Source organism: Acipenser ruthenus, chromosome 36, assembly GCF_902713425.1.
Source record: "Acipenser ruthenus chromosome 36, fAciRut3.2 maternal haplotype, whole genome shotgun sequence".
In the NCBI taxonomy this organism is placed as follows: Eukaryota; Metazoa; Chordata; class Actinopteri; order Acipenseriformes; family Acipenseridae; genus Acipenser; species Acipenser ruthenus.
In genome coordinates this window covers 5,314,032-5,336,634 of record NC_081224.1, presented here as the reverse complement: position 1 = coordinate 5,336,634, position 22,603 = coordinate 5,314,032, and the positions used below count along the sequence as shown (strand labels likewise).

General features: G+C 41.7%; 1 protein-coding gene across 6 annotated transcripts in view; it reads left to right on the top strand.

Annotated features, from left to right (window-relative positions):
* The window catches only part of rfx1a (regulatory factor X, 1a (influences HLA class II expression)), a 163,960-nt gene that overhangs the window by 121,916 nt on the left and 19,441 nt on the right, over window positions 1–22,603 (top strand). For all 6 annotated transcript variants that reach the window (XM_059008332.1, XM_059008331.1, XM_059008330.1 and 3 more), the window contains one exon: window positions 2,395–2,603. In XM_059008332.1, the coding sequence (XP_058864315.1) occupies window positions 2,395–2,603 (209 nt within the window). The remainder of the gene's footprint in view (window positions 1–2,394; window positions 2,604–22,603) is intronic.

Here is a 22,603-nt window from a genome sequence, read left to right as displayed (position 1 = left end):
GTACTAAGCCAAACACTTAGTAACCATGCAAGAATTTCTAGATAATGTTGGTTTGTTGGACCAACATTTAACAAAAATACACATGTTGTTGCTACCCTATCCAGTTTGTTTATTAAGATCCAGCATATTTTTGGAGTGATTACTCAGAATTATTCATCCATACTGTAGGAATTAAATTTACAGCCTTTTATTCATATTATTTTTTTTTTTACTTTTAGTCAACACATGGTCCAAGCGAACCCCAATTTGCAATGGCTACAGCATAACTGTACTGATACGGCGTCTATGTTATTATTATTTTTATTTCATAACTACATTCATAGTTATAATTAAGACTAAACTGATAAAACCACAATCGCAAATCCTCAATAGGTGGCAATGAAGCAGCCAGTGTATTTAAAAGATGTATGGAGGTGTTTTTTTTTTTTTTCACAATGTACATGATTAACCAAGGTGTGCTATATAAATAGCTTGTGTAATATACATGATTAAGATATGGGCTACTATTGATGTGCAATAATTACTATTTATGTGCAAACTATAATGAGTTTATCAAGTGTGCAATATGATGTTTTTGATCCAGCTGGATATAATGTTTGTTGGGCCAGATGGTTAACTATTGAGTGCTATAACTCTGGATGTGATTTATTATTAAATAATTTGTTCTGTATTTGAGCCAACTCTCCAAAAGGTCATAAGAAGAACATAAGAACATAAGAAAGTTTACAAACGAGAGGAGGCAATTCAGCCCATCTTGCTCGTTTGGTTGTTAGTAGCTTATTGATCCCAGAATCTCATCAAGCAGCTTCTTGAAGGATCCCAGGGTGTCAGCTTCAACAACATTACTGGGGAGTTGGTTCCAGACCCTCACAATTCTCTGTGTGAAAAAGTGCCTCCTATTTTCTGTTCTGAATGCCCCTTTATCTAATCTCCATTTATGACCCCTGGTCCTTGTTTCTTTTTTCAAGTCAAAGAAGTCCCCCGGGTCGACATTGTCTATACCTTTTAGGATTTTGAATGTTTGAATCAGATCGCCGCGTAGTCTTCTTTGTTCAAGACTGAATAGATTCAATTCTTTTAGCCTGTCTGCATATGACATGCCTTTTAAACCTGTGATAATTCTGGTTGCTCTTTGCACTCTTTCTAGAGCAGCAATATCCTTTTTGTAACGAGGTGACCAGAACTGAACACAATATTCTAGGTGAGGTCTTACTCAGATTTTTTGTATTACTTAATTTGTAATCCCCGGGTTTGTCCCGAAATAATAGTTTCGTTTATTATACACCCACACAAAACACATACACAAGTCCAGTTAGTGCTGGAATTAGTGCTCGTGGTGCAAATACAGTTACTTCATGATGTAAGTGCAGTGCTGTTCAGGGTTTGGTGCTGGCCCTTGGCGACAGCTCCGGAACGTGTTAGCCGTCTAATAATTACAAACAAGAACAATTATAGACAAACAAAACAAAACACTCACTGTACGTATACACAAATCCTCAGGTCCTTCCAGGTTCTTTTTGCAATAATCAAAACGAAGGAACAGATTAGGTCGCTTTGACCCCTACTTATACCGTCACGATTGCAGCCGCTCCTCCAATCCAAGGCTGCGACAACATTTCCCTTCCGGGTCAATGAGTTAATATACCGAAGCTCCGCTCCTTTTCTAAATGACCGACTTCCTTTTAACCCTAGGAACGAAGCGTCAGGCCAAGCAGTCCAGGGTACTCTGTTCCCATTACTTAGCACCCTCACAGGTCGGGAGGGAGATTTACCACCAAGAATCATTGTCTTTCTGTCACACTGATATATAGATAAATTGTATAAATTCAGCAAAGGAGTAAACAAATGGCTTTATAGATTTTCAGATTTTTTACCACGTACTTGAAGGAGGTGTTAAATCAGGTGCTAAGTATGCTAACTGTTTTTTGTATGTTTTTCTTTAGAAGCATGGTAAGAAAAATAGCCCAGTGCTATTTCTAAGCAGCACCATGCTAAAACAAGTATAGAAATTGCATGCAAGTACTTCAAATATTTAGCACAGGGTTAAAATGAAGCTGACACCCTGGGATCCTTCAAGAAGCTGCTTGATGAGGTTGTGGGATCAATAAGCTACTAACAACCAAACGAGCAAGATGGGCCGACTGGCCTCCTCTCGTTTGTAAACTTTATTATGTTCTTAAAATTGTATGAATCAGGTACACATTCTTTAGTATTATTTTTTCAGCTCCATGCCAAAAAAGCAGCCAAGTGCTATTTCCAAGCTGCTCCAGGAGCATGTCTGATGTGTGTGTGTGTGTGTGTCTCAGTGTCTCTCTGCTTTCTCCACTCTCCAGGAACATGTCTGGTGTGTGTGTGTGTGTCTCACTGCTCTCTCCGCCTCTCTTCCCTCTCCAGGAGCAGGCCTCCTGGGTTTGTCGCTGCAATGACGTGGTGGTGCAGAGGCTGGAGCAGGATTTCAAGCTCACCCTGCAGCAGCAGAACTCCCTGGAGCAATGGGCAGCCTGGCTGGACAGTGTTGTCACACAGGTCCTCAAGCCCTACCAGGGAAGCACAGCTTTCCCCAAGGCAGCCAAGCTCTTCCTGCTCAAGTGGTCCTTCTACAGGTCAGTGAAATATACAATACAATACCATACAATACTTATACAATACAATACAATACAATACAATACAATACAATACAATACAATACAAAACAATGCAGAACAATACAGAACAATACAGAACAGTACACACTGAGCCACAACAATTACTGCTATACAACACACACTGAGCCAAACCAAACCAGATAGAGACCATAGGAGGCCCTTCCCCAAGGCAGACAATTTTTCTGCTCAAGTGGTGCTTTTAAAGGTCAGTGCAATATAATACGTATGGGATAAACAACATTAAGTGTTGAATCGGTAAAAATAATTCACCGTGAAGCAAGAGAAACTTGATTATTTTCTTACCGATTCAACACTTAACGTTGTTTATCCCATACGTAAAAACACAGCTTGAGATTCAGTTAATTGTTAATTTGGTAATTAGATTTGTTTTTTGATTTATGCCACCTGTGTGTCGATGGCTCTGGCGTCCATCAGTTGCTGGGCACTGCCTGTGTGTCGATGGCTCTGGTTTAGAGCCTTGCTACCCAACACGAGCCTGACGGGACCCGACAATAAGTGTCAAGTTTGGGTCGGGTCGGGTCGGATGTAGTTTGTATATTCTAGTTCGGGCTCATGTCGGGTTGGGTCAGTGTGTTACCAGTGAGTGGATTATGGCATTTTTAATTGTAAAGTAGTGCTAGGACGAACATGAGATTTTCACATTCGGATATCCGCTCATAATTTAAATATTCATTCAGATATTCGTTCATTTTCAAAAAGTGTTAAAAGCCATTATATTGCTCAGAACCCAGGCAGAGCCAGCATAGCAGCAGGGGCAGGGGGGCGTAGCCCCTGTGTGTGCGCCTTTATTTTACAACAAGACGTTACAATATGTAACACGTTAAAGTAGAAAAATCTCCCAGGAGTAAAGAATACGTTGTGAGGGCCTTACTTTACCCCAGTGAATTAACTACAAAACAAAAGATGCCAAATAACAGTTCAAGTTAAACGTTGTTTTGTTTATTCCCAAAATAAATAGTACAAAAAGCTGACACCGCATTTTATTTATTTTTTACTTTTTTTTTTTTTTCATTCCTTGCCATTGCCGTTTCTTCACAGTAAACAGTGGCCATAGACATGTTTTCATAAGGTAATAACATGGTTTACTTGTGTCTTTTTGTAGCTGAACAAGCAAATGAAAACTGAAATTTAACTTTAAATACTTCCGATAAAACAAACGTGGAAATGGCGTTGTAAAATGAAAAACTCACCAATTAGATTTTCGTTTATTACATTCCGCATAACAGAAAGTCACAACAAAAATATATATAATTTATAAAATCTATATAAAAATCACTACACAACATTGCAATTTTTTTTTTTCTTTTTTTTTTTTTTTTAATAATTTAGTCGTTGCCAATTATTTTATTATTTTCCCCCCAATTTGAAATGGCCAATTATTTTTAGGCTTAGCTCACCGCTACCACCCCTGCGCTGAATCGGGAGGGCGAAGATGAACACATGCTGTCCTCCGAAGCGTGTGCTGTCAGCCGACCGCTTTTTTTCACACTGTGGACTCACCATGCAGCCACCGAGGAGCTACCGCGTCAGAGGACAGCGTAGCTCTCGGGCAGCTTACAGGGGTCGCTGGTGCGCGGTGAGCCGAGGACACCCTGGCCGACCTAACCCTTCCTCCCCCCTGGTGGCGCACGGCCAATTGAGCACCGCCCCCTGGAAGCTCTCGTCCTTGGTCGGCAAAGGAATAGCCTGGACTCGGACTTGCGACGTCCAGACTATAGGGCACATCCTGCACTCCACGTGGAGCGCCTTTCCTGGATGCACCACTCGGGAGCCCCCCTAGAACTCTTTTTCATGTGCCATTTTTTAAACTGTCACCCAACTTCTGGTGAGGCAGTAAATAAGGTATTTATTTCTAGCGAATACGAACATCTGATTTTTGTATCCGAATACATGTAAAAAAATATTTGTTCGTATATTTGTCCCAGCACTAATTAAGTGAGTATTGTTTTCTTCCTATGTGAGCAAGTGCTTCCTAAAACTCAATTCCTGCTTCCTTTTTTGTCTGTCTAAAAATATGTTGCGTGAGTGAAATGCTGCCGTGAGTGGCGAGGACTTCTAGCGTGCACGTCAGTTATGGGAATAGACTCTACACGGAAGGTACTTGGTTTCAATAGCGTATGTTTGGAATTATGATATTTGTGGAGATGGTCGGGTCGGGTATGCAAATATTTCTAAGGTCTCTGGCTCTGGCTGGTTCGGATTTGTTTGGTCAGGTTTGGATCGGATTTTAAATTTAGGCCCAAGCAGACCTCTACTCTGGTGTCTCTCAGTTGATTTGCACTGCCTGTGTGTCGATGGCTCTGGTGTCTCTCAGGTGCTGGGCGCTGCCTGTGTGTTGATGGCTCTGGTGTCTCTCAGGTGCTGGGCGCTGCCTGTGTGTTGATGGCTCTGGGGTGTCTCAGTTGCTGGGCGCTGCCTGTGTGTAGATGGCTCTGGGGTGTCTCAGTTGCTGGGCGCTGCCTGTGTGTTGATGGCTCTGGTGTCTCTCAGGTGATGGGCGCTGCCTGTGTGTTGATTGCTCTGGGGTGTCTCAGTTGCTGGGCGCTGCCTGTGTGTAGATGGCTCTGGGGTGTCTCAGTTGCTGGGCGCTGCCTGTGTGTAGATGGCTCTGGTGTCTCTCAGTTGCTGGGCGCTGCCTGTGTGTCGATGGCTCTGGTGTCTCTCAGGTGCTGGGCGCTGCCTGTGTGTCGATGGCTCTGGTGTCTCTCAGGTGCTGGGCGCTGCCTGTGTGTCGATGGCTCTGGTGTCTCTCAGGTGCTGGGCGCTGCCTGTGTGTAGATGGCTCTGGTGTCTCTCAGGTGCTGGGCGCTGCCTGTGTGTTGATGGCTCTGGTGTCTCAGTTGCTGGGTGCTGCCTGTGTGTAGATGGCTCTGGGGTGTCTCAGTTGCTGGGCGCTGCCTGTGTGTAGATGGCTCTGGGGTGTCTCAGTTGCTGGGCGCTGCCTGTGTGTAGATGGCTCTGGTGTCTCTCAGGTGCTGGGCACTGCCTGTGTGTTGATGGCTCTGGTGTCTCTCAGTTGCTGGGCGCTGCCTGTGTGTTGATGGCTCTGGTGTCTCTCAGTTGATTTGCAATATGTCTCTCACATTGCGAGGCTGTGTTCCTCAGAGTTTGAGTTTGAAATCCCACTTACATAGACAAAAGTGTATGTTGTAAGTGAAGATAGTAGCAAGCACTACTATGTTTTAGATGTAGAACATGAAAGTGGCTTTCTAAAAATAAAAATGCAAAAACCAAAGGAATGTGAACCAGGAACAGAGAGCAAAGTTATTGATCGATTTGCCAAACCTAAAACAGATGAAGACCCAATATCATTGCCAGCGATCGGTTTTCAAGCTAAAGCTGAGTTTAAATCTAACATCTGTGTAATTGATAGAGATTTACTAAGTGATGATGAAATTGCTGTTGATCCTGAACCTGTCCAGAAGATATGTGAAATAAAAATTAGAAGGGGGGTGTTTATGTGGAAATTAATTTGTAATTAAGAAAAGTATTTTGTTACCTTATGTTAATGTATAATTGTGTTACTTTTAGCAAACAGTATGAAATGCAAACTCAAATCGCAAGCCCTTTTCGGCAGGTGGCAGAGCGTTCAGCTTTAGAGTGGATGATCTGCCACGATTTGTAAGGGAGGCACCATCTCTTGCTGCTTTTAAATTAAGATTGAAAACACATTTTTATAATTTGGCATATGTATTTGATAAAACATTTTATCATCCTATTTTATACTACTTTTTATACTACTAAGTAATAATTAAAATTACTTTAATTACTGTATTAATTCAAAGGGTTTTCTCATCTTTTATTATTTCTCCAAATAGTTTTCTATGGTACTGTTTTTGTTGTTTTTATCTGTAAAGCATTTTGAGGCGATTTATCCCAAAGGCGCTATATAAGAAATAAAGATTGATTGATTGATTTTTGATATGGTTTGACATTTGTAATACTATAATTAACTAATTGTTGAAATGATTGTTGTGTAATAAAATGGCATTCGCTTTTTTGTTGAATTGTTCTGACTGTGGTTTCGTTGTTGAATCAACAGTTTTCTATGGATTCGTAGCACAAACTGTGGATTCATTGATATATCTGCCCCGCACTCCCCTTCTCTTCAAAGCCACACAGCCAGTTTTAATTAGAAGATTCTTAGAATTAAGTAATCAAAATATCAAGGGGTGACGTCACAATTTGTTTTTAAAAATACAATACAATACACACTGAGCCACAAACCCACAGCAGAGTCCTGCGTAGGTCTGATTTTTACGACCTGCTTCCGACCCGGGCCTGCTACTACAGGACCCGACCCGAACCCGCAACCTGCTGCAACACCATCTTTTTACCCGCGAAGGCAGTTAGGTTTTTGTTTTGTTGGTGTGTTTGTTTTGTGAAAAAAAATGAATACAGGCACCATCCTGTTTTCATTTCAAAAGTTGTTGGAGTACTTTATTTTTCACATATGACGGGATTGGTGAAGCCGTCCACATAAAACATTGCAGACCAGTGCCCACTTCATTACAATATATTTTTAGCAAAATTTTTTTTCTGTTTTCTTTCAGAAAGCCAGCGCCTTTGTACGCAGACAGTATACTGTGCTAGCCCTCTGTTTTTTTTCCAGTGAGCTTTTCACGCTACAGAGACACCACCAGTGTTAATGGCTTTTTGGCTTGTCATCAGGTGTGTGTGGTGTGGTAACAGATACAAGGTCCCAGCAGTATTTCTCCAAAAAACCCACAATAACAGCGATGGTATCGGTAAAACAATCACGATTTACAAATAATCCCCAATCCACAGTCCCGTGCATTTTTCTACTTTAACGTGTTGCACATTGTAACGTCTTGTTGTAAAATAAAGGCGCACACACAGGGGCTACGCCCCCCGCCCACCGTCGAGTCGACCTGTTTATGGAGAAGTGTACTACCAACCTTACCCGGCGCCCTTTCCAATCGGGAGGGAGATTTACAGCATCGATTCTTTCTCTCTTTATCACATAGCTACACTGTGCTGTCGAACTTACAGGAGCCTTTCAACCAGAAAATATTCCTTGGTCTCCATGCCGTTGCTGTGCTGCACTGACAACGTCACTTGTCCTGGTACCAGCCCGGTACCAGTGACTTGCTTTGCCGGTACTAGTTGGTACCAGACCCTGTACCAGTTGTACCAGAGCCTGTACCAGTCAGTACCGGAGCCTGTACCCTGGTCGGTACCAGAGCCTGTACCAGTTACCTGATCAGTACCAGTAACCTGGTCGGTACCAGAGCCTTTACCAGTAACCTGGGCAGTACCAAAATAGGTGCCAGTCACCTTTATTGGTACCAAGGTCCGTACCAGTCATCTGGTTTATACCAGAATCGGAACCAGTGACCTGGTTGGGTCTGGTTTCACACCAAAACCGTTACCAATGCTCCACTTTTGTGTACACTGTACAAAACAGCTTTCAGCACCAGTCAGCTTACTGTCTGTTCTTGTGAACCATTCATTGTACAGCTGAACTGTTTTTTCAACCGTGCACCATGCCTGGGTTTCACCCTTGTGCTGGTTGCAAGAAAAACATTCCAACAGAGGGTAAGCACGACAGGGCAGCAGTGTGGAGTAGTGGTTAGGGCTCTGGACTTCTGACCGGAGGGTCGTGGGTTCAATCCCTTGTGGGGGACACTGCTGCTGTACCCTTGAGCAAGGTACTTTACCTAGATTGCTCCAGTAAAAACGCAACTGTATAAATGGGTAATTGTATGTAAAAATAATGTGATATCTTGTAACAATTGTAAGTCGCCCTGGATAAGGGCGTCTGCTAAGAAATAAATAATAATAATAATCCACTGCCTGGGAAAGGGGCATGCAGAGGGAGCAGTTACAGACCGCAGCTCTTGCGCATCTTGTGTTTATTTTTCTAAAAGGACACTAGAAAGCAGGCTAGCCCGCTGTTCCAGGGACCGATCTGCATCTTTCACACCGGCGCAGCATGACTCGCCCCTTTTGTCTCCTGCAGTGCGGTCAATAGAGTTCCCACTCCCTGGTACACCGGGAGTCCATGCTCCTCTAAATCCTCTTCTGGCTCAGAGAGCTCCCCCTCTCCTCCTCCAAGGAACAGGAGCTGCTGTAGAAGGCATTCTGGTACTGATCGGGTTGCAGGGCAAATGGAGAAGCTTTTTGAAACTATGAACCAGCAGCAGTCCCTTTTGACGGAGCTGCTGTGATGCCCCCTGTTGTCTCAGTCCCCAAGGTTCAGGCACCAACACCTGACCCACAACCAGAGCAGGAGGACGCCTTGTCTGAGGGCATGGAACCCCAAGAACTAATCTTCCCGTCCGAAGTAAGCTTCACCCTGTTGGAGGAGCTCACCTCCCTGATCAGACATGCTACCACCGCCCTGCAGATGCCTTGGGCCACAGAAGATGAGCATAAATGCTCTATATTTGATAGGGTGCCTGCTGCTGTGCCTCAGCACTCGGGGCCCCCCCGGTTCTCCCGAGGTGCAAGTCACTGTCTCCAGGTCACTGCATAGTTTGTATAGGGTGCACGTTGCAGATAAGCTGGGCCTGGCCCAGTTTCCGCCTGTTGAGGCTTCCATCGCTTTGAATATAAGAACATAAGAACATAAGAACGTTTACAAACGAGAGGAGGCCATTCGGCCCATCTTGCATCTTGGTAGCTACAGTAGCATACTGGTGGCTTAGCAGTCCATGCTGCTACAAGCACTATCCTCGGACTATAGGCCCTCGCCCCTTCAGTTGGACGAGCTGAGCCTGGTCAACAACCACCTGCTCCAGTTGACCAAGTACAATGGTCAGGCGTTGGACAGGAGCATGGCTGCAAGAAGGCAGCTCTGGCGTGCTCAGGCTCGAGTACCTGACGAACACAAGACATTGTTACTGGATGTACCTGTAACATCAGGGCATACGTTTGGGCCGACAGTGGATAAGATGCTAAAACTCTCTCACCATGCACATGAGTCTTCCAAGGAGTTGTCACGCCTTCTCCCCAAGCATAAAGCCCCAGCCCGTAAGCCAGCTAAGCATTGGCAAAACAGGCGTCCTTAGCCACAAAAACAGATTCAGGCTCCTGCAGCTCCTGCTAGAGCGTTGCGCAACGCAGGGGCCGGCGTATTATTGTTGCCTGCTCACAAGCCACAGCCGCAGGCGCGTGCCTCTAAGAGCCAGCAGCCCTTGGGATTTGCTGCCACAGGTCCAGGGCCCGTTCTGTCAGGCCCACCTGGATTAGTGGCGATCATGTACCACGGACACCTGGGTGATTTACCACCATCAGGGCCAGTTACTTGCTGCAGTTTCGATTCGGCCCCCCTCCTTTTTCAGGGCACGATCGCAGCTAAGATGAACCCTCAAGACACTGTATTAGTGTCTCAGGAGGTGGTGTCCCTACTGAACAAACATAAGAACATAAGAAAGTTTACAAACGTCCCCTGGGTCGACATTGTGTATACCTTTTACGATTTTGAATGCTTGAATCAGATCACAGCGTAGTCTTCTTTGTTCAAGACTGAATAGATTCAATTCTTTTAGCCTGTCTGCGTACGACATGCCTTTTAAACCCAGGATAATTCTGGTTGCTCTTCTTTGCACTCTTTCTAGGGCAGCAATATCCTTTTCTTAACGACGTCACCAGAACTGAACACAATATTCTAGGTGAGGTCTTACTAATGCATTGTCAAGTTTTAACATTACTTCCCTTGAAACAGGCAATCTCAGTTGTCCACCCTCTCAGCGAGAGAGAAGGGTTTTACTCCAACGCTTGAAGTAAGGGGGTACCTCGGCCATTAACTTCCACTCCTCAGTAGTTAGATCTAAAGTACCGACATCAAACTTTTTTGTCAAATCAGGGTTTGACAAAACTGCAATTACTGGCCACGTCAACTTCACTTCAAAACATATAATATACTGTGTTCCATCTTGTTTGCACATCCTGTATTATCTTTAGTGGCGCTTTTGTGTGTTCAGCATTTCTGTTTGTTTTCTATTTAAAGCACTCGTTGCCAGCTCACTTTTTTTAAATTGTGCAACCAGTCTTCTTGCTGTTGCCACTAATGTGTATACAGCTCAAACATCCTCCAAACTGTTCTGAAGGCATAGGTTTATATTGTGCTCAGCTCTTCAGTGAAACAGAATCACAGTTTTCAATCAAGTTATGGGAGAAAAAAGGGTCAAGCTTCATCTTAAGGGCCGTTTTTTTTTTGTTTGTTTATTAACTGTGAACAAACAGCTAATAAACATGTTAATGTACAGACGTGCTCAAATTTGTTGGTACCCTTACAGCTCATTGAAATAATGCTTCATTCCTCCTGAAAAGTGATGAAATTAAAAGGTATTTTATCATGTATACTTGCATGCCGTTGGTATGTCATAGAATAAAGCAAAGAAGCTGTGAAAAGAGGTGAATTATTGCTTATTTTACAAAGATATTCTAAAATGGCCTGGACACATTTGTTGGTACCCCTTAGAAAAGATAATAAATAATTGGATTATAGTAATATTTCAAACTAATTAGTTTATTTAATTAGTATCACACATGTCTCCAATCTTGTAATCAGTCATTCAGCCTATTTAAATGGAGTAAAGTAGTCACTGTGCTGTTTGGTATCATTGTGTGCACCACACTGAACATGGACCAGAGAAAGCAAAGGAGAGAGTTGTCTGAGGAGATCAGAAAGAAAATACTAGACAAGCATGGTAAAGGTAAAGGCTACAAGACCATCTCCAAGCAGCTTGATGTTCCTGTGACAACAGTTGCAAATATTATTAAGAAGTTTAAGGTCCGTGGAACTGTAGCTAACCTCCCTGGGCGCGGCCGCAAGAGGAAAATCGACCCCAGATTGAACAGAAGGATAGTGCGAATGGTAGAAAAAGAACCAAGGATAACTGCCAAAGAGATACAAGCTGAACTCCAAGGTGAAGGTACGTCAGTTTCTGATCGCACCATCCGTCGCTTTTTGAGCGAAAGTGGGCTCCATGGAAGAAGACCCAGGAGGACTCCACTTTTGAAAGAAAAACATAAAAAAGCCAGACTGGAATTTGCTAAAATGCATATTGACAAGCCACAATCCTTCTGGGAGAATGTCCTTTGGACAGATGAGTCAAAACTGGAGCTTTTTGGCAAGTCACATCAGCTCTATGTTCACAGACGGAAAAATGAAGCTTTCAAAGAAAAGAACAAGGAGGAGGCTCGGTTATGTTTTGGGGCTGCTTTGCTGCGCCTGGCACAGGGTGCCTTGAATCTGTGCAGGGCACAATGAAATCTCAAGACTATCAAGGCATTCTGGAGCGAAACGTACTGCCCAGTGTCAGAAAGCTCTGTCTCAGTCGCAGGTCATGGGTCCTCCAACAGGATAATGACCCAAAACACAAAGCTAAAAGCACCCAAGAATAGATAAGAACAAAACATTAGACTATTCTGAAGTGGCCTTCTATGAGTCCTGATCTGAATCCTATCGAACATCTATGGAAAGAGCTGAAACTTGCAGTCTGGAGAAGGCACTCATCAAACCTGAGACAGCTGGAGCAGTTTGCTCAGGAAGAGTGGGCCAAACTACCTGTTAACAGGTGCAGAAGTCTCATTGAGAGCTACAGAAAAAGTTTGATTGCAGTGATTGCCTCTAAAGGTTGTGCAACAAAATATTAGGTTAGCGGTCCCATCATTTTTGTCCATGCCATTTTCATTTGTTTTATTATTTACAATAATATGTTGAATAAAAAATCAAAAGCAAAGTCTGATTTCTATTAAATATGGAATAAACAATGGTGGATGCCAATTACTTTTGTCAGTTTCAAGTTATTTCAGAGAAAATTGTGCATTCTTCGTTTTTTGTGGATGGGTACCAACAAATTTGAGCATGTCTGTACATTATTTATTTTCTATTATAATAGGCCAGCTAAAACTGCAAACACCAGAGCCCTATTGATGATCAATCAAACACCAGAGCCCTATGGATAATCAATACCCAGTCGATCATATGCTTGAAATTGGTTCAAATTGTTACTGTAGTAATGTTTAGCAAATTAAATCGGGTTTTTATTAACCCTAACCCTAACCCTAACCCTTGAACTAAAAATGAACATTGTTTGTTAACAGTTAATAAACTAAAAAAAAAACGGCCCTTAAAATAAAGTGTGACCGAAAAAACTAAACTGAATTGAATTTAGTCTGCTCAAAAAAAGGGACATCACGTGATCAAAAATAAAAAACGAAAACGAAGAGCCCTAACTATAATACACACTGACCTACCTCTCTCTCTCTCTCTCTCTCTCTCTCTCTCTCTCAAATTCAAATTCAAATTCAAATTCAAATTCAAAGGTGCTTTATTGGCATGACTTGTACGTGTCACACTTGTACTTTGCTTGAACAAAAGTTATTGTATTTCTTGCTCTTATTGTATTACTTGTATTGTAACACTTGAAATGTATTTGCTTACGATTGTAAGTCGCCCTGGATAAGGGCGTCTGCTAAGAAATAAATAATAATAATAATAATAATAATAATAAAAATAAAACTATGGAAAAATACAGCTTAAAATAATTAAAGCAGTAATATGTTCATGAGACTTTAAATGGTAAAGGAAATATTTACAAATAACAGTAAATAATAATAACAACAGTGCAGTGAGATTTATAATAGCAATACAATGAATAGCAGTTAACAGAATATGAAACCCAGTGGTGCCTAGTGCAGAGCGCTCACCCAGTGTCACTCAGGCTGTGACAAGTGACAGTGAAGAGATACTCTGCCAGGGTGTAGTTTCTGTTTAGGGCCCGATAGCAATCAAGTTTATTTGGGGATTTAGTTTCATTGTCCCAATGTTCCAGATAAGATACTTTGTTTTGTTTTATAATTTGGTTGACTCTGATTGGCAGCTGGTTAGTGTTAGTGGGGTTCAGTACAGTGAGCTTCAGGGCCAGCTGACTGAGGGGACTCTTTTCTGGGCTGGGCTGAGGGTTTGCAGGGCCTTGTACTGTATTATTATTATTATTATTATTATTATTATTATTATTATTATTATTATTATTATTTATTTCTTAGCAGATGCTCTTATCCAGGGTGACTTACAGTCGTAAACAAAAATACATTTCAAGAATACTGTAGTGAGTCTGGGGGGCTTGTGTGGAGATGCATCCAGAATTTGAGTACTCTTTTTTGGATGTGGATGAGCAGTGGGTAACGACCTAATTTAGCCCTGCATGCATGATTAGGTGTTTTCCTCTGTATTTGTAATATATTTTTGCAGAATTCTGCATTTTGTGTAGTTCTGCTGACTGAGTGGACCCTATACCATTCCATATAGTGCAATGGGCTGGATTCTCCAATGGGTATATTTATTTTACAGTTTTTGCTCCAGGACTTACAGCCTGAGGGTCAATGTGGCCCCCTCTCAACATTTTAGGGGGACATTTTCTTCAGTGAGGGGGTCAATATGTTTGATTCAGAACCAACCACCATTTCTTATTTTTGTTTGTTTTAAATATGCCAACAGAGTTTACGGACCTTTTGTTTCTGAAGAACAAAAAATAAAACTGTAAAGCTGTAGATACAACCAAGGTGTCTCTACAATACTCACTGTCACTTGGGGAAAATATTGGGAAATGTGTCAGTCATGCTAGTGTATCACTGAGTAGAGGATATTGTACCAAATCACATTAGAACAGGGGTTTTCAATCTTTTTAAGCTGTGTACCCCTTTCCAAAAAATGTAGTCCACCGCGTACCCCCATCCAAGAGAATCATAATAAAATGAAAACAGAAACAAATAGTCTGTACAATAACATGATACAACAAAACGCACAAGCATTGGAGTGTGTGATGGATACAATTATAAAAGCTACAGTATTATAACGGAAAAAAATCTATATTATATTTACTTTTGGGTAAAAATAGTCCCTCAAACAGGTTTCTAGTTGTTGGAAACATCATCATCATTTTATTGTAATTACTAATTAATTAAAATCAACAACGCCTCTGTGCTAGCCTCAATCACTCAGAAATGACACAGGACTATTTTGTGATAGCAAATGGTAATCATGTATTTTTATTGATAATAAAATTACAGAAAAGGTGGCAAAAAAAATTCACTATCCACGCATCTCTACAGCTGACCTCATTACAAAAACATATTATTGGCATTTTTAAATTCTTGGTGACTAAAACTTACAATGCTAATTAAAAAATAATAAAATGCTTAGCTAGTATCAGTGTGATGGATGTCCCTGCTTGTTACCTCACAAATCACTGATAATGGCAGGGAAATTGGAGAGAGCTTCAGTTGCAAGACATTTTTTGGCGTTTTTAATCTGACGGTATTTAGTATTGCTCACCCTGTACTAGTATTGAGCCAGCAATCAATATTTTTTTCACAAGATTGAAAGCTAAAAACTCTTACTCTCACACCAGACGTAACGGCTTATCAAATCAGACCGCATGGCAATACTTCGGTTTCGGACTGGCCATACATTCTGTATTTTGAAATGATCCAATAGTACTTAAGTTACAATAAACTTTAATCAGGTTATCGATTTGCAGGCACGAACACACACAGGAAATAAAATGAGTTAAAAGACTAGGCTTTTAGTTTTTTTAAATATGTAAAAAAAAAGTGTTATCCCAGACAGACTGCAGTAACTAACCGCCCAGCTGTTTACATGACATTTAAACAGGGCTTATTTAAAACGTACATATTTAATATGTAAATTAGTCATGTGTGCACTAAACGCTGTGTCACAGCACATCAGCCTGGTGTTAGCGATTAAACATTGATTACATGACAAAAGTTTGCAATAGATTGGCAAGTGGTACTAAATAAAATGCGTTATCTGCCATTTCAGAATTTTTCTCATGTACTCCAGTTTGAAAACTGCTGCATTAGAAGAAACCACAGTACCAACTGATCCAGTTTAATAGCAGTAGTATTTAAATGCCATTGTCCTGACTGGTAAATTCTTACCTTCCAGCTGCCCCTTTATTTTGACAATTTCCAGAAAAATTGCATTTTTTTCTTGCCATTTTTCATTCTTAGCCCCCAAGTAAATATTTTCGACAGTTTTCGATGTTGTTGATATGATAAACACGTATATATGCTTCAGATCTTTAATTTTTTTCAAAGTTAAACAATGGCCTGTGTTACACAGAACACTATAAAAATAAAATGTCAAATATACAATATGTATTTCTTTATTTCTGTGGATTTGCTATATTTTAACATATTTTAATACTACGATATGGCTTTGAAAATGCTACTTAAACAACCATGACTGCACATGAACTGTATTACATAATACTTTCCTTTATTCCGATTCCAGTGGTGTTTTCTCAATACAAGATGTATTATATACAGTGCTATATAAAATCACATACACTATATATATATGTTTTATTTTGCTCTTAATTGTATTATTACTTGTACGGTGATTCTTGAAATGTATCTTTCTTTACGACTGTAAGTCGCCCTGGATAAGGGCGTCTGCTAAGAAATAAATAATTATATATATATATACATATACAGTGCCTTCCAAAAGTATTCAGACCCCTGACCAATTCTCTCATATTACTGAATTACAAATGGTACATTGAAATTTCGTTCTGTTTGATATTTTATTTTAAAACACTGGAACTCAAAATCAATTATTGTAAGGTGACATTGGTTTTATGTTGGGAAATATTTTTAAGAAAAATAAAAAACTGAAATATCTTGCTTGTATATGTGTGGGTAAGTATTCAACCCCCACACATTAATATTTGGTGGAGCCACTTTTCACAACAGCTTTAAGTCTTTTGGGGTAAGTATGTACCAGCTTTGCACACAGTGTCGGAGTGATTTTGGCCCATTCTTCTTGGCAGATTTGCTCCAGGTTGTTCAGGTTGGTTGGACGACGCTTGTGGACCGCAATTTTCAAATAGTGCCACAGATTCTCGATGGGATTGAGATTAAGACTTTGACTGGGCCACTGTAGGACATTCACCTTTTTGTTCTTGAGCCACTCCAATGTTGCTTTGGCCTTGTGCTTGAGATCATTGTCCTGCTGAAAGGTGAATTTCCTCCCAAGCTTCAGTTTTTTAGCGGACTGAAGCAGGTTCTCTTGCAGTATTTCCCTGTATTTTGCTCCATCCATTCTTCCTTCAATTTTAACAAGATGTCCAGTCCCTGCTGATGAGAAGCATCCCCACAGCATGATGCTGCCACCACCATACTTCACTGTAGGGATGGTGTGTCTTGAGGCATGGGCAGTGTTAGGTTTGCGCCACACATAGCGCTTTGAGTTTTGGCCAAAAAGCTCTATCTTGGTCTCATCTGACCACAAAACCTTTTCCCACATAGCAGCTGGGTCACTCTCATGCTTTCTGGCAAACTCCACACATGCTTTCAGATGGTACTTTTTGAGTAACGGCTTCTTTCTTGCCACCCTCCCATACAGGCCAGTGTTATGCAGAGCTCTTGATATGGTTGACTGGTGCACCATTACTCCACTCCCAGCCACTGAACTCTGTAGCTCTTTCAAAGTGATTGTTGGCCTCTCTGTGGCTTCTCTCACAAGTTTCCTTCTTGTTTGAGCACTGAGTTTTGAGGGACTGCCTTTTCTTGGCAGGCCTGGGTGGTGTGATGCAGCTTCCACTTCCTGATTATTGATCCAACTGTGCTCACTGGGATATCCAAACACTTGGATATTATTTTGTACCCTTTCCCTAAGGGTTTTCATCCAGAAAATGTGACAACAACTTTAATGGTTCACAGGTGGAGGCCAATGGTAAGGTAATTGTGTCCTCGTTAGGGCAATTTCTTTCATCGGTGTAAACTGGGAGCTTCCACAGCACAGTGGTTGAATACTTATGCAAGCAAGATATTTCTGTTTTTTATTTTTCTTAAAAATATTTCCAAACATAAAACCAGTGTCACCTTACAATAATTGATTTTGAGTTTCAGTGTTTTAAAATAAAATATCAAACAGAACGAAATTTCAATGTACCATTTGTAATTCAGTAATATGAGAGAATTGGTCAGGGATCTGAATACTTTTGCAAGGCACTGTATGTATATATATATATATATATATATATATATATATATATATATATATATATATATATATATATATATATATATCATGCCGTTATCGGCCTACTGGCGAAATGGCCAAGAGACAGTTGGTGCTTAACACATACTGAATTAATTTGCCCTTTTTTGTCATAGAAAAGACACATTTCACATGTTTTATAACGTTACCGTAGGCTACTTTTTTTTTTTTTAAATCAATGATGCGGTTTTCATTTCACAAATCTACTGCACTTTGTCTATAAACTGTACTGGTACTACAGAAGTACATATTTCACTTGCTAGGTCACTCCATTTCTCCAACGATCAGACAGATATTTTATCTAAATAGGTAAGTTTATAGCGGATGAATTTCACAGTATTTTTAAGCACAAATATAATAGACTACATTTCAACAGTTACTGCTGAAGTGTATTACTTATTCTAGAAGTGGTGTAACAGGGATACAAGGTTATATTTGCGCCGGGCCATGTTGTTAACAAGCCTGATGTTGTCTTCCAGGCTTTACTGTGAAACTGACTGTAACCAGGGAGGGTGTGAGCGCATTCTACTGGACTGGAGAATAATGGCACAGGAGTTTAGTTATGAAAACGCAAGTGTAAACAAACAAGTAAAAAAGATTAGCCTGTCGTCAGACATGTCATATTAATACAAAATGCATTAATTTACTGTGTATTGGTATTGCGTCTGGTCTGGGAAGAGGGACACACGGGCACTTTAAGAGGAATTCAACGGTACATTTTTTTATTTCAGGGGGGCATTGGCGCAATGGCGCGGCCTAGCGCGAACACTGATTTTATAGAGCCTTATTTTGATGGCATAGAAAGCTCTGCAAGCTTTTTCTTTTAATGCATTCACTGCCAAGCCAAAGCTCCCTGAGGCATTGCTTGTTAGTCCGAGGTAACTGTAATTCAGTGTGTGTTCTAGGGCGGTGTTGCTTAGAGTAAAGTGGTATATGTTTTCCTGAGATCTGGCCTTTTTTTGGAAGATCATGATTTTGTTTTGTTTTTTCAAATTCACTGCCAGGGCCCAGGTCTGACAGAACTGCTCTAGCAGCCAGGCTCCGCTGCAGCCCCTGTTCAGTGGGTGACAGCAAGACCAGGTCGTCTGCATGGAGCAGGAATTTACTTCCATGTCATGTATAGAGAGGCCAGGAGCTGCAGACTGTTCCAACATCACTGCTAACTCATTGATGTAAATATTGAACAGCGTTGGACTCAGGCTGCAGCCCTGTCTCACTCCACGTCCCTGTGAAAATAACTCTTTTCTTTTGTTGTCAATTTTTATTCCGCACTTGTTTTCCGAATACATTGATTTAATTATATCATAAACTTTACCCCCTACTTTGCTTTGGAGAATTTTATAATAATTTTTAATAAGGGTGTGCAGGGTGTAAATATGGTCAGTGTTTTGGTAGAAACCCAATCTGACTCTTACTCAGGACATTGTGTCCGGTAAGATTCGGTAAGGATATTGCTGCTCTAGAAAGAGTGCAAAGGAGAGCGACCAGAATTATCCCGGGTTTAAAAGGCATGTCGTATGCAGACAGGCTAAAAGAATTGAATCTATTCAGTCTTGAACAAAGAAGACTACACTGTGATCTGATTCAAGCATTCAGAATTCTAAAAGGTATTGACAATGTCAACCCAGGGGACTTTTTCGATCTGAAAAAAGAAACAAGGACCAGGGGTTACAAATGGAGATTAGATAAAGGGGCATTCAGAATAGAAAATAGGAGGCACTTTTTTACACAGAGAATTGTGACGGCCTGGAACCAACTCCCAAGTAATGTTGTTGAAACTGACACCCTGGGATCCTTCAAGAAGCTGCTTGATGAGATTCTGGGATCAATAAGCTACTAACAACCAAATGAGCAAGATGGGCCGAATGGCCTCCTCTCGTTTGTAAACTTTCTTATGTTCTAATAAAGGCAGAGATTGATGAGATGCTCAGACTGAGTGTAATAGAGGAGTCCCAAAGTGACTGGAACAGTCTGATTGTTTTAGTGGATAAGCCGGCCGGGTCAACTCGATTTTGCATTGACTTCAGGCAAGTTAATGACAAATCGAAGTTTGACACTTATCCAATGCCCCGGGTAGATGAGTTGCTGGAGCATCTAGGCAGGGCTCAATTTATGACGACACTGGATTTAATGAAGGGGTACTGGCAGATACCCCTGACCCTGGAATCCAGCGAGAGGACAGCGTTTTCGACTCTCTTTGGGTTGTACCAATTTAGGACCATGCCCTTTGGGTTGCACGGAGCACCAGCCACTTTCCAGCGGATGATGGATCGCATTTTGCGGCCCCATCAGCAGTACGCCGCTGCTTACATAGATGATGTGGTTATCCACAGTGAGGGTTGGCCGAGTCATCTGGGTAAGGTGGCGGCGGTATTGCAGTCCTTGTGGGAGGCTGGGCTCACTGCTAACCCAAAGAAATGTGCCATTGGAAAGAGTGAGTCGGAGTATTTAGGGTATCGAGTAGGGAGTGGCCAGATCAGACTGATGATTGCTAAGGTGAAAGCCTTGGCTGACTGACCAGTCCCTATGACCAAAACCCAGGTGAGCTCTTTCTTAGGACTAGCGGGCTATTATAGGAAGTTCATCCTGAGCTTCGCCACGCTCATTGCTCCTTTGACAGATCTCACCCAGAATGTTGCCCCAAATACGGTTCAGTGGACGGAGCCGTGCCAGAGGGCCTTTCTCGCACTGAAACGAAGGCTGTGTAGCAAGCCAGTGCTATGCAGTCCTGATTTCAGTAGGAGGTTCACCCTGCAGACTGATGCGTCAGAGACAGGTCTCGGGGCAGTGTTGTCTCAGGAGATGCGGGGAAGCACCTGGTCCTGTATATTAGCAGGAAGCTCCTTCCCCGTGAGAAAAACTATAGTACCATCGAGAAGGAGTGTCTCGCAGTAAAATGGGCAGTGGAGTCACTCCGGTACTACCTCCTGGGGTGACACTTCACCCTGGTTACAGATCATGTGCATTCGGGTGGCCATGACCAGGGGAAACCCAGTGACGCTAGCTGAGGAGGCGAGCATAAACAAACACAGAGCGTGTGAGAATAAAATCAGGCAAGCACGGCTGAGGAAGACGCCAGCCTTAAATAAACTTTATTAAAATATATGGTTACATACCCGAGGGGACACGTGTAGTGATAGGGGACCCTTGGCAACCCCAGTGTATAGTGCACAGCGAGACCCGAGCTGCCCGGCATAACGGCAGTTGGGGTGGGGCACTTTTGTTTTGTAGTTTTATTACTGTGTTTTATTTTCCCTTTTCATTTCGCCTTTGGTTTTCATTATTATTTTTGAGCCCATATGAGTGCGCCTTCATATACCTGTGTTGGTAACCTGTGGTCCTGATTACTGTTGTCGGTACACAGGCCACAGACAACAGCGCCCTCTGTGGGTTAAAATAAATAAAAAAGAAAATAAATAAAACTGGGCACCTGTGCGGTGTTTTCAAGTTCAATCTTCTGTCTCCTGTGTCAGTGAATACCACCACCCTTCCACACTGCGGTTTTGTTGTGTTTAAATTATTCCACATATCCCAGAACTGATTTTGATCGATGGATTCTTCAATTTCGGTGAGAGTTTTGTGGATGTGTTTTTGTTTTTTCTGTTTGAGGGTGTGTTTATATTGTTTTCACAGTACTGCAGGTGTAAATCTGGGTTGTGTGGTTGATGATGTTTCGATTAGATCATTTTTAGTTTTTTCCTTGTAGTTTTGCATTCATCATCAAACCATTTTTCTTTGGATTTGGGTTTCTAATTTTTTTTCTTGTTTAATTTTTAGAGGTTTGCCATAATTGCTGCTTTTATTTCATTTATGCATTCAACTGTCAGATTTACGTCTGTCTTGTTATGTTGGTATTGTGTTATATTGAAAATATTAATAAGGTTAGTGATTTGGGTGGAACTAATTGCTTTGGTAAATTCGTCTGTGCTGTTTGCTGCCCATCTGTATGTCTGGTTTAAGTTGTACAGCTTACCGGGCTGGGTGTGCGTATTCCTGGGTTGTCCAATTCTTTTCAGGACCACAGTGATTTGGCTGTGCTCTGACAGGGGGATTTGTGGCCTGACAGCAAATGCGTTGATAGAGGAGGGTTCCATGTCAGTTATGGCATAGTCGACTACACTTGTCCCAAGAGCTGAGCAGTAGATGAACCTCCCTAAAGAGTCCCCTCTGATCCTGCCATTAACGATGTACAGACCCAAGGCTTGACAGAGATGCACTAACTCTCTCCCATTCTTGTTTACAATGCGGTCAGGCTTGTTTCTCTGTATTGTGGTGGGTGTGAGGTACAGAGTGGTCTGTCGAAATACATGGCTGTTACCCTGTGTACTAATACAGTCAGGCTCTGTGTCTATCCTGGTGTTGAAATCCCCACAGAGCAGCACATTTCCCAGGGCCTGGAAGTGGCCTCATTCCTCATTGTAATAGGGGGATTCAGAAGGTGGGGTGTAGGCTGCACATAGATATATATCTTTGTTACACAGGGCTATGCCCTTATTTATTCTGAGCCATGTGTGTGTTGGTCCTTGTTTGACTGGGCTGATTTAGTTAGCCAGCTTCCCTCTGTACCACACTATAATTCCCCCGGAGTCCCTGCCACGCTTGACTGTGCTCAGTTTCATGGATGGCACTATGACTTCCCTGTAGCCTGAGGACAGTGAGTGATCACGTCTGTGCAGCACCACGTCTCTAACAAAATGACAACATCTAAGTTATTTACATTTTTAGTAAATGCAGGGTCTCTGCTCTTTGGCCCGAAAGCCGAGGAATACAAACCCTGTATGTTCCAACAACTGATTGAAAAAGATCTCATGTTTAGTTTTTTTTTGTTTGTTTGTTTTTATATTAATTAATCGTAATGAAATAGAATGTACTTATA